Consider the following 16,028-nt stretch of genomic DNA (forward strand, 5'->3'; position numbering starts at 1 on the left):
TGTCCTCCCCATGAAGAGCACTTCTGGTTTCCTCTCTGCCACTGAGGCAGAGGCCTAAAGGGTCCTTAACCCTGCCAAAGAAAGGATTGTTCACCCAAGTCCCAGATGTGTCTCCCGTGGACCTATTATGCTCAAGATTTTTGAAGAGCCGAAGACTACGATCCTGCCTATAGACTGAAGATTGATGTCACCAGTAATTTTTTTCAGCGCCTGCATATGAGAGGGGAAAGGGGAAAAAAAAAGAAAAAGACAGTGTTGTGCAGGGCTGTGCAAGTAATAAAATTAACAAGTAGCTTCTTGAACTAGTACTGGGCTGTAAGTGGATTTTTACAGGAAAAGACGGTACCTCCCTCAGTGAGCTCTCAGGAGAGCATCACATGAAAGTCTGAGCTAAGGGAGGGGTTTTAGTTCATTTAAAAACTCCTATGATATTTAAATGTTTAGGGAAAAGTTTGAAGGATTGGAGTCAGTGTTGGAAAAACATTATTTGCTAATCTTTCTGATGGAAATGGTACTGCTGAAAACTGCATAACTTATTACAGGGCTACAAAAATCCAGTTCATATTCTCACTTTTGTTTTGATTTAATTTTTTTTTTAATGAGAAATGAACAGAATTCTCAGCAAGTCTGTTTGTTTTCTAATTCTCCTACTTGTTTGGTCCTCAGGTTTTGAACTTGGCTTCGCTATGGCGAGTCCCAATGCCCTGGTGTGCTGGGAGGCCCAGTTTGGCGACTTCCACAACACGGCGCAGTGCATAATAGACCAGTTCATCAGCTCCGGCCAGGCCAAGTGGGTTCGTCACAACGGGATTGTCCTGCTCTTGCCACACGGAATGGAAGGAATGGTGAGGGCCGCTGGCTGGCGTGTGTGGGAGGGAAATGCTGGCTACCGCGCCTTCCTCTGCGGCTGTAAAAGCCAACGGTGTCTTGGGGATCCGATGGTGATAGGAAGCCGGAGGGAGGAAGGCACTGTTTAGCATGTTGGACTGCTTCAGTGCTGCGGAAGAGAATGTAGATAGATTGATCGGTGAGAACCAAAGAAAACAGAAATATTTCTGAGCTCTTAGCTTTGTGTCCTTCTTAGTGGCGTGTACCACACTTTCCCCATTTTTTTTCTTTTTTTCTCTCTCTTTTTTATATCTTACCGTAAGACACTGCCTTTCCTTTTTCCTTTTTCCTTAGAAAGCCAGATTCTTAGCGTACAATACGAAAGAAATCATTAGTGTCTAGCAGTACTTGCTTGGTTTTATTTTGCATGAAGTATGCCTGTGTAAACTCTGCACTAAATTCACTTGCAACGAAATGATATGAAACAACTTTAAAACTTCTTCAAAAATCATTGACATTGGGTAACTTTGATGTAATAAGATATTTCCCTCTTTCTGAAAAGGAAGATGTTTCCACTAGCTGTTGTCTCTCTTTTCTTTGGTGGCTAGTAGGAGGAACTAGACAGCGTCTTAGAGGGAAAGGGCATGGGCAAGCTCTGTATACAATGTTATATGAAGCTCATATCAGCAGTAGCGTTGTTCTTCACATCTTTTAAATTCTTTTTAAAGGTTACATGAACATCATGTCAGGCTAGGTTAATTTTCTCCTTTTCAAATGCATTAACATTCATGCCTTGATGCATGTATGTTTCTAGTTTTCTATTAAGAAAAGCATAGTATGTGCCACAGTGGCAATCTCCATCTGTATAAATGCTCTAGACCCTTTCACTACAAACTGTGTCATTTCCATTCTCACAAACAATTTAGTTTATTTCCATTCAATTATAATCCTGTCCTGATATACTGGGGTGCATTCATATCTTATGAATGGCTTTCCATACCCATTTGTGTGTAAAGAATAAAGGGTCTGATGCTGTTCACAAGAGTTTTGATAAATTATTTTTTTTTTTAAATGAATCCTGAGGGACAGCCTGAATGTGCCCTCAGCAGGAGGTGTGGTCCTCTGCAGGGAAGCACTCAGCTGAAGGGAGCTGGTTCTCTGCTACTTACAATACAGTTAATCTTTCTTTTCTCTTAGCCACTTGGCAGCTAAGATTTGCCCAGATCTTCTGAAACACGCTTGTTTTGCTACTAGCGTCAGGTGTTTTCGGAATATTTAAGAATCCCACCAGGCTGTTGAAATCCATTATCTTCCCAGAGGAGCTTTCCATTACAGGAGTGTTATTCTCTCTATAACTACAGTGTTGGGGACAGAATGATTTGGGGAAGGATTCGTAATGGGATATGGATCCCTTCACCTCTAGGTCATGCATTCACAGGCAAGTTGGCTGTGATTGAAAGACTCTGCTGCCTAACGGCTCCTTGGGGACTCATCTGAAAGTAGCTAATGGATTCAGTAGAGGTCTCACTGGTTAGGTGGTCACAGTAGAAATAAACCCTGCCCCATCCCACGCAGCAGTTGCTGGCAATCTGGCTGGCGGTGTCAGCAGACAAATCAAAGATGGATGTGAACATTGAGGCTCTGGATTGAGGTTGTTGCTGGGGCAGCGTATGTGTGTATGTTAGGGAAGCCTCGCGTGTCTCTCCTGTAATTGTTTGCTGGTAACATCTCTGTTTCCAGCGTACTGAATTCAGTGTGCTCGTGAAGCACTATGTTTGTACATGTATAGGTTGTACTTAGTGTAGGATTTGATTTACAGCAAACAGATGTATACAGCAGTATTGCAATATTGCACTGTTACTGTGCACCATGGTTTTGCGTGGCTTTGCTTCTTGTTCTGAAGCCCTTAGCTATTTATGACCAGATTATTTGGCACCGCAAAAGTGGAGACAGACTTCAAAAGAGTAATTATGCAAGACACAGTTCCTGGCTGTTTGTGTTACTCCTTTGTTGCCAGTGGAGTGTTTTTTCCTTTGAATTCCCTTAGTCCATGGAGTAGAGTGAATCCTGCACTTGGAAGCAGGGAGGATGACGTGTTGAATGAAGGTGGACTACTAGCTGTCAAAATAATGAGTGATTCTGGAGATCATACGTTAAGGTTTCAACGGAGGAAGTTATGATGAGAGACGGCCATATAAAGAAAAAAGCTCTTTACGAACATCATCAGCTTAGGGGCCATGGAGAGATTTGAGAGGTGTAATAGTTTATGTCTTCGGGTTAAAATACCTTGCAACTGTCTCCAAAATGAAAGTATTTCCTAACAGTAACTGTCACTTGAACAAGCAAAGGCTGCCAGCATTAGCAATAAATAAAAAAGCACACTGCATTCTTGTACTCCTCACAGCTTTCTCTCATCCTTTATAAACAAGAACATGAGAGGGAAGATAATAGATTCTGTTACACTCCTGATTCCTGATACTGTCTGTGACGAGCATGCATGTTTTGCTAGTGTAAAAATGGATCTAACGATGTCTGTGCACGAAAAGAAATTACCTTGGGTACTGCTAGTGAGACAGCAGATGTGAGTGTTCAGTACTTTGACAGAATGTAAAATACCTCCTGAGGAAGCAGAAATTAATCATAGGTTAGTTCGGCAGATAATGTGTACATGTATTTTGATCCATTTTAGCTGAAGCATTCATCTAGACTATTTTGTCCTGTACTGAACAGTGAACAATGGTAAGAGAGAGATCCTGAGTCTGCTTGTTGTGTTGCTAATACAGCAAAGATAGTCAACAGTTAACTTTGTGTTTGCTCCTGTTCAGCATGCAAGTGTGGTTTGGCCCAAAGAAGTGTGAGTCACTGCAGTACACCGAGGCACGCGGTGTTTCTCCTCCTGACATCCCTCCTGCTCCTTTTTGCCCTGCATTAGTAAGGTCGTTCTCGTGCCCACATGTACCTACTGCCCTTTCGCTGGTCTTCATTGTGCAGCTATGCTGAGGCTAGAAATTACTTGCAGCTGGTAAAAGCATTGGAAATCCGTGTAAAACCTAATCTTCTCCTATGAGAACAGTTTACGGAAGACAAAGAATTCCAGTCCTGCGGTGTGTCCTCTCCTCTCTCACTGCTGCTGGCATTGATGCCTTTGGCTGGGGGGGCAGGTGCGCAGCCTGGTGCAGAGCTGCCAGGGTGACGGGAGGTACTTCTGCAGTGAGTGACCTAGACTGATGTCAAGCTGCTGATTTGGCTTTTTAATGTTGTTTTAAATGATACCTTTACCAGGGTCCGGAGCATTCATCAGCCAGGCCTGAGAGGTTTCTGCAGATGAGCAATGACGATTCTGATGCTTATCCAGTAAGTAGATTTGTCAAAGGCCATGTCCTTTGTTTGCTCTTCACGTCTCAGAGATATTTTTTTGTAAGAAGCATCCTTTTAGCGAGGTAGAGTGGGTTAAGGTTTAGTTTCAAGAGTTGGTGTAACATTAACTTGATCCCAGTAAAAGTAATGGAAGTATGCAGTATGTGCTGCTTCATTTCAAAGCTGAGGTCGTATACAATTAATCTCTGGCAGCATGAGCTTTTTATGGCTGTTCCTCAGGGCCAGTGATTCTGCTTGTTTATATTGCTGGGTGTACTGCAAAGAGGTGTCTAGCTAATTTCTAAAGGAGACCAAGTAAGACTACTCCTGGCTCTTTGCAGTGGAGCTAAATTGTACTGCTGGGAGCATGAAAATAAGCAACTTCTAAATTTGATTCAGCGAAGACCTTCATATGTTGGTCATTCATTTTTACAGATAAAGTACGTAGCTCTACAGGATACTGGGCATCCGCTTCCCCACTGCAGATTTCCTAAGAAACACTGCTATACATTAATTGAAAAGCCCACCAATTTAAAAAAAGGCAAAATAAAATGGATGTGTCGATTTTGGCCCTGAGTTTGTTACCCTTGGGGCAACGATAGTTCCAAAGCCATGTCCGTCCTCATCTAAAAGTGATTTTTGCCAGTGTACTGTCAGAATAAAGACCTGTTTGATTGACTACATCTAAGCACTGCCAATTGCATGTAATAAGCAAGTTATAAATTTTATCATAGAAGGTACGAGGTCAAACCATGGACCAGGAAATCGTGTTAGATGCTGTACCAATCTGTAATGAGATTATTGTACCTATACCTATATATATGCTTACCTAATATATATGTATGTAGATCTGGATTAAAAAAACCCTATATTTGTAAAATACATAAATATAAACCATATGAAATTTATGTATTAAAATAGTATAAGAGGACAGGACACCTACCAAAAAATGGGAGAGAGAGAGAGTTAACTATACACTCAAAAAATGAATTATAGTTTTAAGATTCCTTCAAAGGGGTTCTATTTTGTGTCTTCCACCTACTGAAGTCCTAGTCCTCCTCACCCTTCCTTCCTGGACTTCCCAGCTTGTTGAAATTAATGGAAGCTTTTTGCCTTTATTTGCATACATTTTTAGGAAGAAGTAGAAACTGAAGAGAATGATTTGTAGGGATGCTTCCCTAGCTAATAATAAAATCTCAGCAGAAATCTGCTAATTAAGTTTTTTGAGGAAGGGAGTTGCTGAGAGAAATAGAAGGATGGCTTTCAAGCCTTTTTTTCTGATCTTTCAGGCATTTTTCTGATGCCTTTAATGTCTCTCTCAGGAGTTCAGTGAGCAGTTTGAAGTTTCCCAGCTGTATGAATGCAACTGGATTGTGGTGAATTGTTCAACTCCAGCCAATTACTTTCACGTCCTCAGAAGACAGATCTTGCTGCCATTCAGAAAACCGGTAAAGTTACTGTAATGGACTTGATTATTCTAAGTATATTAACCCTCACATAAAGAGGGGTCTTTGTTTGCATATGACATACTGCTGAAAAGAACAAGAATCGCTGGTGAAAAACCTTAATTGAACACAGGTTGAAGTGGCTGATTTGATGGAATGAAACTCAGCGCTGACTTACTACGATTCTAAAACTTGATTTTCAGCTTTACTTCCTTCTGGCTGTGCAGACCTTCAGATGAGCTTGCCAAGACAGTATGTAGCTACCAGGTTGCATAACTATAATCTGCATGTCTAATTGCTGGAACTTCAAAAACCTAAGATACAACTGTTGGATGTTTTACTGGTTCATAGCCTGTGATTTGATTTTGTTCTCAGAGAGAAGCACAAGCAATGGTTTTTGAGAACCTTTAAAGGGAGTGGATTACCCAAATCTTTTGAATAATTTTGAAAATTCCTAGGCTTTCAAAACAAGAAAAAATGATTTACTGTGTTTGCTATTCACATTAATTTGATCTATAGCATATTCAGTTTGTGGGTTTTGTATGAACAGTGTTACAAATGTTGCATGTAATTATGTAGGTAAAGCAGCTCCTGAGTGTTGGAAAAATTTCTGTCTTACAGCTGATCATTTTGACACCCAAATCACTGCTGAGGCATCCAGAAGCTAAATCCAGTTTTGATGAAATGGTGTTTGGTAGGTCACCTTAAAGTATTATGGGCAAGTAATTAGCTATACCAGATCGCATGTCGGATTGTGAAGAAGAGAATCTGCTCTGGAGACTTTGCCTTTTCCTTTGGCGTAATTTCTGTGGAGCTGTTGTAGCGAGACCTAGCATGGACTTTTGCTGAAAAGTCTGCTTTCAAGTATGGATTCTTAATTTTAACAGGCTTATCTTGTAACCAGCCATTAATCTTAAAGGCAGTGGAAAGCGCATTCCCCTCTCTGCAGTGATGTTCCCCTCAATAGGCTATTAGGTCCCTCCGCTCTTTTTCTTTTCATCTAAAAATGGAATTGTTCTTTGTACTGCCTCCCCCCCCAGATGTGAGGGATAGGTTGTAATCACACTGTGCTCATTTGGAAGAATGAGGGGCCCATTTCTTCTTCCAGTGCTCAGTTCTGGGGCTGCCACGTCACACCAGTGATCTAAAGTGAGATCAGTGAGTTCAGAGATGTAGGCTACCACCCTAGCTGCTGTTGGCACGCCATCAGCACCGAGAGGTATGTAGCGACTGCAGAGGTAATACCAAAAACTGGAGTGATTTGTCTTGCCATGCACTGGTTAGAATGTGTTAGAGTGGCATGAGGAGACGCAGTGAAATGTGGGGAGTTAGTGATTAAAGTGATTGTTCAGAGTGAGAGAGTGTGCCTAAGTGCGGTGGTCTGTCTCCAGTTCTAGCGGGTGTCTTGACCGCTGTCAGTAAAGAGTAACTGCTCAGTTTTTTAAAAGCAAGTTACAGTGTATAAACACGCTTAAATATTGCATTATCTCCTTTTTGTAGGTGAGTAAAGTTTGCTTCCCAAGCAAAAACATTTGCTTTTTTTGATTACTGTTTAAAAGCTTTGTAGAATGAGTCAGATTAGAAATTCTGTAGGGATTGTGATTCGTCAGTTTGTCTTGGGAGCCCCCTCTACTTCAGGCTAACCCAAACTTCTAATTAACATTGAATTCTGACATACTTTCATGTTCCTGCTGGAGAGGACAGCGAGTAGTAAAGTATTGCTGATTGTCAGCTAACTCTTTTTGCTCTGATTGTTAACGGAAAGCTGAGAAGGAGAGGAACACTGACTCCAGCTGACTCGAGGAAGCGCAGATTCAGTCTTTTTTAATGATGAATTCTGCTGTTCAGTGAGACAGGATAATTCTGACATAAATCAGTTCCTTTTTCATATGTTTGTGCTGCTGCTTTTCTCCCCTCAAGATAAATGTTTCGAACAGGAGCTTATTCTCCTGGTAAGTGGGTGTGCTGTTTCAGACTGGGAGGTCATGCCACTGTCTGCTACCTTGCAGTTGGTTAATGTGGGAATGGTTCTAATCAATCATGTAAGAGAGCAAAGAAAAGGATCTTTTAGACCATCAAGTCCCTATTCCAGTTTCATGTATCCCAAGCAAATTGTTCTCCTGGGAGATGATATCACAGGGGAAAAGATACCTAGCAGTGAGGATATGCATCTGAAATTGTATCTTATCACTTACACATATGGCTCAGTACTATGCTAATTCTTCCTTTGGCTAATGCCATTTTAGCTCTCAAACAGAGGTTTAAATCACGTAAATATATGGCAGTAATGTGTGTGCTTGTGTAAATATTTCTGCAGTTGCCAGACTTAGTTGCATTATGAATATGTGGTATGCTTTTATATAAAAATGTTCTAAAATTTTCTAAACCTATATTAATGTTACATGGTTGAGATAATCTTGGAAAGAAGAAACAATATTTCAAGTAATTCTCTGAAAAAAATCTGTAAGCAGAGGTGACTATCCAATCAATTTAAAATTAAAGGTGTAATGCACAACAGAAAAAAAGAATCCACTGTTAATATGTTTCTGTCTATTAAGTGTGAAAGAGTGAATTATTGACAATCTTTTAACTTCTTGAAACTGAACTGCTGAAAGTCACTTTAGTAGAATTACCAGTCTGAAAAGTAGGAACAGAGAGGCAGCAGAACCCCGTGACCATTGCAACCGGCTGCTTGCCCAGTAAAGGACTGTTTCTTGGGCTGCTTTATTGCAATGTCAGTGCACTTTTCTAATTTGTGCTCTAACTAGGTACCACGTTCCAGCGCGTGATTCCCGAGAGTGGGCTGGCAGCCCATGCACCTCATGAGGTCAAGCGGGTGATTTTCTGCACAGGAAAAGTGTACTATGATCTTGTGAAAGAGAGAAAGAATCAAGACCTGGAGAAACAAGTAGCTATAACCAGACTTGAACAGGTGAGCTCCCTGATCCTCAGAAGACAGGGTCCTTGGGGAGACTTTCAGCAAGGGGTTCCTATGCTTATCACTTGCCAGGAAGGACGGCGATAGCACTTTTATAGCACTTTGCATCTTACAATACATTATCTAATCCTTCATGGCCTTGTGGAGAAGGAACACGTCAATAATATGGACAATGAGATCCAGAAGGCTTGATGACTTTTCCAGAACAACATAACAAAGTGAAGGTTACAGTATGGTGGCACCTTAAATTTGTATATCCATTCTGCTAGGTTTAAATGTTGCGAATAGTACACTTCGCAGCTATATTGGCATTCACTGATTAAGGACTTCTATTATCACAGCTACTTCACTAGAAAAACTGTAGGAATGCAGGAGGTCTGGACTATGACCTACTTCTGTTCATACTGGTGCAACTATAAAATATGTGTGTATTTATTTCTGACAGCATGAAATCAATTAAAGAAATATGACTTACTTTAAAAAACGTATAACAATTATATTAGGTACTAAATGGTTAATTACAATGGTTGGTTGTATACCCAATAGGTCAAAGGCTTTCCTAGCATGGGCTAACACCATGTAAGAGAAAGCTTTGCCAGTTATACCCTCTCTTTCCAGATCTCACCATTCCCCTTTGACCTGCTGAAAGAAGAACTTGAGAAGTATCCAGGTGCTGATCTAGTTTGGTGTCAGGAGGAACACAAAAACAGTGGATATTATGATTATGTCAAACCTCGTTTCCGCACTATTGTGAACCACACTCGACCTATATGGTATGAGACTTTAAACAATTGTTCTATCGCCTGGGGTGATTTGTTTGCTTTTAAATTTGTTTTTGATTTGAGGATGTTATTCTTAGGGAAGTCAGGTTCTTCACAAATCAAAACCTTGGAGTTTGGGTTCTTGGGTGAAGGAGGGAAAAGTCTAGATGACTATTTCTCAAATACATCATGCATATCTTGCTCCTCCGTGTAGTTATAACAGAAAACCTGTAGCAACTAGCTCTATATTTATTGCCACTTAGCACAGCACTTAGCTCTCCTGGATTTTTCTCTCTTGTTGTCTAAGATTCTGTCTTTTTTAAGAATTTCACTCTGAATATTAGGTTTCTGGAGGAAACAGTTGTTGTAAGAGCTCAGTCTGGGTACCTTTGCATTTATTTTAGATGATTGACTCTCGGATCTGCCCATGCAGCTGTTGGAGGAATGAGAGTCTTCATCGCCAAGAGCAAGTTATCTAACTATGAGACAGTGTGGCTGGCTGCCCTGGGAGGGATGGAGGAGAAGACACAGCTTAATATTGATGGGAGGGGGGAAAGAGGGGGAAGCTGACCAGAAGGCATAACTGATGGTGCAACTTAGATTGATTTTTATTTAAGAAGGATTGATGATTAGATGTCCAAATCTGCCAAGATGACTTGAATGCATTTAGGAGCATGTTCTCATGCTTGCTAGTGTCAAAGTAGTCTTTCTTCTCACCTCATTTGTCTGCCCAATTCTTTTTGTCACAAAGGTATGTTGGCCGAGAGCCTGCTGCTGCAGCTGCCACAGGCAACAAGAACATGCATCTGGTGTCGCTCAGAAGGTTCTTGGATACAGCTTTCAACCTGGAGGCCTTTGAGGGAAAGACATTCTAACTGCAGGGCACTGACCCATCTCTGACTAGTAGTCTCTCAAACCACTGCATCCGAAAGAGGAAATAAAAGTGGGAAAAATACTGGAAATGATGTATTTTTGCTTTACCAGATAAAATGATTCAGCAGCTGACTTCATTAATCTGCACCTTGCTCCCCAGTTTGTAAGGAAAAAAAAAAATATTCCAAGTTACCTTCCATTGTTTTTTGTCACTTGTCTGAAAAAAAAAAAAAAAATTCCAACTTACCTTCCATTGTTTTTTGTCACTTGTCTATTTATATTGGGACCTCTGGCACAAGGAGAGTCTCCTGTGCAAGGATGCAGTGTCTAGCGCAGTGAGGCTCCAATCTCAGTCTGTGGGCGCTGCCTAATTACTGTAAGTGAGCAGAGCAGGCATGGACAGCATGATAGTTATGCACATCCCTGAAAAAGAAGAGGGTACGTTTGGGAGCCACTAAGGAGACAAGATGCATTGTTACAAGGAAAATGGTTGGCAGTTATTTCTAGATATATTGGAGAGGAGTAATGGAACGGAAAAGCAAAGAGTTGATAGATGACTTTGGTAGAGAAATGTACTGGCTGTGGTTGTTGGAAGGAGATGGTAAGGTAGCCTGGTGATGTGAGGAGGAGGCTGGAAATAGGGAGTCAGATTACAAAGTTGCTGAACTATATTGCGAACAGTATGTTTTGTTATAACAAAAGTGGTGCGGACCAGGTGGGTATAAGGAGGAGGAGGGTGATGAAGGCAGAAATAAAAGGGACCAAGAAAAGGTTTGTTGGGGGCAGCTGAGGAGGGAAGAAGTCTACACAAGACCACAGCTGACAGAGCAGTGGGTGATCAGCAGGAGAATTCAGTATCAAATGACTTCAAAAGTAAGAGGTGACAGCACCAATTGCTCCCGCTCCCTGGGCTGCCTGCTTTGATGCTCTGTGGTATTAGGGAACTGTGGGGTCCTGTGAACATCCTCGTTTTGGATGAACGCTCTTTCCCTCACCAAACTACTAGGATCTGCTTTTCTTTGACCTGGTAGCACCTGTAAAAAGATTGTGTTTGGATGAGAAAGCTGTGGTTGTGCAACAAGTAGTGGGTTCTCTGCTTTGTCCAGTGCTAATCCCTGCCTCACATCTCCTTGCTGATATTAATTCAACTCTGAAGTGGCGATTCCTGATTTAGTCACCCTTTTTAATGTTACGAGGAAGGTGGGCAAGCAACAGTTGCTGATTGACCAAAGGCACATGCTGTGGTTTTGTACAAGTAGTAATTGATTTTTTTTTTTTTTGTCCCTTGTGTTTACTCGTCAATTGGGATATCAATTGCCACGTACTTTCAGTATGGACATAAAAGTGAACCGCCTCTAAGAGCTGGTTCTGCGTAAGGCGGCTGATGTACAGCGGGTGCTGGAGGGGAGGGAACAGCAAGGTTGTTTCTCTTCTCGGGAGAGAGTGCTTGGCTTCCTGGGAGGCACTGCACAGCAGGGTGCTCTCGGAGTGCCGCTGCTTGTGCTTCCTCCGCAGTGCTAGAAGGCAGGTGGGCACAGCTTTCCTCTCCCCTCTTAATGTAAGAACTGCTGTTGTCAGCAGTCCTGTTCCCTCTGCCCCAGGAGAACTTGGGTCTGGGTGAACCTTGTGACTGCAGGTTTCTGCAACATTAGACTATGCAGTGGCAGGAGACTTCTTCCCTTCTTTCTGCTGGCTGGCAGAGGGAACTGCTCAATTAACAGTAAGGGGTGCAGCAGGACGGAGAGGAATGGCCATGCCTGTGTTGAAGCAGGAGGCAGTAACTAGCTGCACAAGGGCCCTGTGCCCCTGCAGTGCCTGGAGGGTTATGCTAGATCTGCTGAGCGGCCACTTCGATGCGTCGTAAGAAGTGACTAGAAAACACATAGATGAGACTTCACCCCCGTCTCCAATTTGCTGTCCTGAGCGTGCTCCTGGGACATAGTTGTGTTCTTGGCAGTAAGTTTTACCCTGCCGCTGCTGTATTGTCAAGCCTTAGTATGTCACAGACAGTTTATGCCTGATTCAGAAAGTCAGGTGATGCTGGAAAGCTTCTTGTCCTGTCAAAAGAGAGAGCTGTATTAAAAACTTTTAGCTATGATCGGGTACTACTTGTCCAAGCAGGTTACCAAAAAAAGATGTGTGCCTTATGCTGTCCCTTTATTTGGCCTGGAGGCAACACGATGGTGAAAAAAATAACCCTTCTGTCAGAGCATAAAATCGATGTGGTAAGGTACTTCCATGGGATCCAGAACCAAACTTAGTCTGATGTTCGTGAAACTCGGTAGCATCCTTTTAAATCAGGCCGGTCGCCTTGGGCTTTTTCTCTCATTGAAACAGTGAAGCTAATTCAGTCTTTTGAAACCTAATGAACTTGGAATGTACTGCAGTTGACAGCAGCAGAGACTGTCTCCTGTCCGTTTCTATAGCTCAAAACATTAAGCTGATAGGCAGTGACCATCACCCAAAGTATTTTAATGCTTTTATGAATGCTTGTTTCTGTGGCAAGAATTGAGTGCGGCTAAATATTGCTGGCACCATTTATTGTATTCCCAGTTTGCGTAAGGCAGGTCAGTGCTGCATGAAATATGATAAATGTGCTTATGCCACAGTATCTGCAGAGGTAGAAAACAAAATTAACATAGAAATGTAAGCGGTAAATGACAGGTTTCCATTTTCATTGTGTATCATAGATTGTGACATAATAGTTGCATAAAAATTCCATCAAAGAATGTAAAAAAACCCAATAAAATAAAAATATGTAAGAACGAAATTCTCTGTTATGGCTGTTCTTTTTGACAGTTTCTCCTTTAAGTGCTGGCATTAGCATCCCATTCGTAAGAGTGCTAGGGCAGCTCATTTTTCCGTTTTCTGTTTGTTTTCCCAATAGTGGCTTATTTATATATAAGAGCAGTGAGAGACAGCGTTTGGACTAGAAAAAGATAATTATTCAAAACCATTGGGTTAAAAGTAGTAATAGCATTGAAGTTATATTAGAATAGTTTGCTTCATTCTATTCTAATTTTTTAAAGTAATAAGTGAACACATTTCTATTTCAAGCAGGATTTTTAAAATACTGGAACTAGACTGGAATTAACTTCTCTAGTTTCTAAACACTGGAATTCATTTCTCTAAACAAGTTGGCTTAACATATGTTTCTATTTAATTACTTTTCCTGTTGGCTGCACTTTCAGATAGTGAATGTTCAAAAGCTACTAAAGCATTGTAAGTTGCTAAATGCATAGATTATGCTTATTTGCAGAATTCTGTGGCTTTTCTTCAACTAGGCCCCTTGAATAAAAAACTCTTACAGAGAGTTCTTAAATCGATGCACGTTAAATAGGTGCATTACCAACAATGAATGCAAGTTTCTGTAATGGCAGCTTTAAACCAGGTTGAGAATATCTGTCTGATCTCACAGAAAACAAATACTTTGTTAGAACTAGCTGACGAGTTAAAGACTTTTTACATACTAAATAGCAATCAATTAATCTTTGTAGGGTGTTTGGAAAGGACTGAAGTATTATACAAGCCTCTTCTGCAAGCAGCCTGCACTGAAATTCAAATCACAGCTTTGTAACTCAGAAGGAAGAAACAGCAAATGTTAGAATCAATTGACTTCGTCGTCCGTGCGGGTGAGATACCACATGGTGCACGCCCACAACGGCGAAAGACTCGCTAAGAGAAACAGCTTCTGTCACAGAATTATTTTTGTTTCCTAGTAGCTACCTGATGAACTGCGCTAGCAGCAAGGGCGCGCTCGGTGGAAACCTTTGCTCTACCCGTGGTACAGTTGGAGTCAGTCTGCTAGAGCAGAGGAGTAACCCGTTCTCCAGAAAGGGAACCATTCTGCTTGTTCTAGGAGGTAAAAACTGATGTACGAGACTAGACAAGAAACAAGAATGTGTGTGCACTGTTTGAACTGAGTAGACGAAAGTGTGTGTGCTGGGGGGGGTGGCGTTTGTTTCTTTTTTGTTGGTTGGTGGTTTTTGGTGGGTTTTTTTTTTCTGGCTGGACTCTCTGGCCGCTGTCTTAAGAGCTCTGGTAGCTCTTACCTTGGTGCACAAAGAGCAGACCAGCTGCCTCTGATACAGAGTTGGGAATAAGCGCTGCTGCTAATAACAAAATGAAAGCTTGGGAACCTCTGCTCTACGCGCACACGTGTCAGAAAATCAGTCTTTTTGGTTGCTGTGTGTCACAGACTATTGTTGCTCAGTCTAGCTTTCTGCCAGTGGTGCAGATGACTTTGAACATTGTTTAAAACACGAAATAAAGGCGCACTCAAAAATCACGTAAAGCCAGAAAATCCCTAAAAGCAGATAAAATATCTTTGTAAAGTTAACAAGTCTGGTCAGAGATGAAAGAAAAAAAGTCTGCTGTTGTCTTGTGTGTTGGTTTGGTGAATTCAGTAGGTTTTAATTTTGCAGGCAACTGCTCAGGTCGGCGCTGGGCCGTGGGGGTCTGCCAGGGCACCTGCCGGGCGAATGGGTTACCAGCACAGATGACTACTTAATTCTCATGGGACTGGCCTCTGTGGGGGGTGGCCAAGCAAACGTTGCCTGTGGTTAACCGGTTCAAGTCCAGGGTTTGGTCCCAGCTGGCCCATCTCCCTCTCCTTTGCATCACCCCCTAAATACTTCAAGTACTTCACCTTGTTTTCCCCAGAATGGGCGGTGGCTGAGCCCCTGGGCACCCGCAGTGGGTCCCTGCGGGGCGTTGCCGGCCGTTTCTGCTGTAGGAGGGACAAGAGTTACGGCGAAGGAGGCTGAGGATGGCTGCTGGGAAAGGCTCAGGAGGGAAAGGGGGCCACAGGCTCCCGGCTGCTGGCGCTTTCTACGGGCAGGTAAGAGACCCGGCTGGTGGGAACTGGGTAGGGGTGCCTCATCCTGCCCTCGGGGTGAAGGGAACACCGTCCTTTCATAGAATCACTGAGGTTGGAAAAGACCTCTAAGATCATCGAGTCCAACCGTCGACCCAACACCACCATGCCCACTAAACCATGTCCCTAAGCGCCTCATCTACACGTCTTTTAAATTCCTCCAGGGATGGGGACTCACCCACTTCCCTGGGCAGCCTGTTCCAACGTTTCACCACTCTTTCAGTAAAGACATTTTTCCTCACGTCCAATCTAAACCTCCCCTGGCACAACTTGAGGCCGTTTCCTCTCGTCCTATCGCTTGTTCCTTGGGAGAAGAGACCGACCCCCACCTCGCTACAACCTCCTTTCAGGTAGTTGTAGAGAGCGATGAGGTCTCCCCTCAGCCTCCTTTTCTCCAGGCTAAACAACCCCAGTTCCCTCAGCCGCTCCTCATCAGACTTGTTCTCCAGACCCCTCACCAGCCTCGTTGCCCTTCTCTGGACACGCTCCAGCACCTCGACGTCCTTCTTGGAGTGAGGGGCCCAAAACTGAACACAGTATTCGAGGTGCGGCGAATTATTATCGGAGCTTCTGGGGACTTCAAGGCCTAGAGGAAAACTCACAGTGTGCCCAGGGATTTCTGATGCAAAAAGCTGCTCAGGATGTATAACTGCAGTGCAAGTGCAGCGAGGTCTGTTTGGAAAAGGTGAGGAAACCTTTGAGTGAAGGATGGTGGAGAACTGCACATTTTTTTTAAAAAAACAAAACACCACCACAACAAAACAAACCCTTTAAAAATCCCTTGTCCTTCTCGGGGTGGAGGTGGAGAATGACCTGCCTTTTGCCAGGCTGCAGCCGTCGTCCCCAGGCCGGGGTCTGCTGGGAGGGACAGGCACCGGCCCGCTGCTCTTCCCACGTCCTGTGGGCAAGATGGCAGGCCTTGGAGCTTTGATCAGTACCTGTCACCCAGC

The 16,028-nt window shown here is 42.8% G+C and overlaps 1 protein-coding gene across 1 annotated transcript in view; it reads left to right on the forward strand.

Annotated features, from left to right (window-relative positions):
* OGDHL (oxoglutarate dehydrogenase-like) overlaps positions 1 to 10,380 on the forward strand; it is a 51,070-nt gene extending 40,690 nt beyond the window's left edge. The window contains exons 16-22 of the mRNA XM_009282908.1: positions 667 to 845; positions 4,111 to 4,182; positions 5,508 to 5,633; positions 6,252 to 6,324; positions 8,399 to 8,562; positions 9,187 to 9,341; positions 10,081 to 10,380. Coding sequence (XP_009281183.1) covers positions 667 to 845; positions 4,111 to 4,182; positions 5,508 to 5,633; positions 6,252 to 6,324; positions 8,399 to 8,562; positions 9,187 to 9,341; positions 10,081 to 10,204 — 893 coding nt within the window. The 3' untranslated portion in view covers positions 10,205 to 10,380. The remainder of the gene's footprint in view (positions 1 to 666; positions 846 to 4,110; positions 4,183 to 5,507; positions 5,634 to 6,251; positions 6,325 to 8,398; positions 8,563 to 9,186; positions 9,342 to 10,080) is intronic.
* The last annotated feature ends 5,648 nt before the right edge of the window (positions 10,381 to 16,028 follow it).

Source organism: Aptenodytes forsteri, unplaced genomic scaffold (assembly GCF_000699145.1).
Source record: "Aptenodytes forsteri isolate BGI_AS27 unplaced genomic scaffold, ASM69914v1 Scaffold134, whole genome shotgun sequence".
Classification (NCBI taxonomy): domain Eukaryota; kingdom Metazoa; phylum Chordata; class Aves; order Sphenisciformes; family Spheniscidae; genus Aptenodytes; species Aptenodytes forsteri.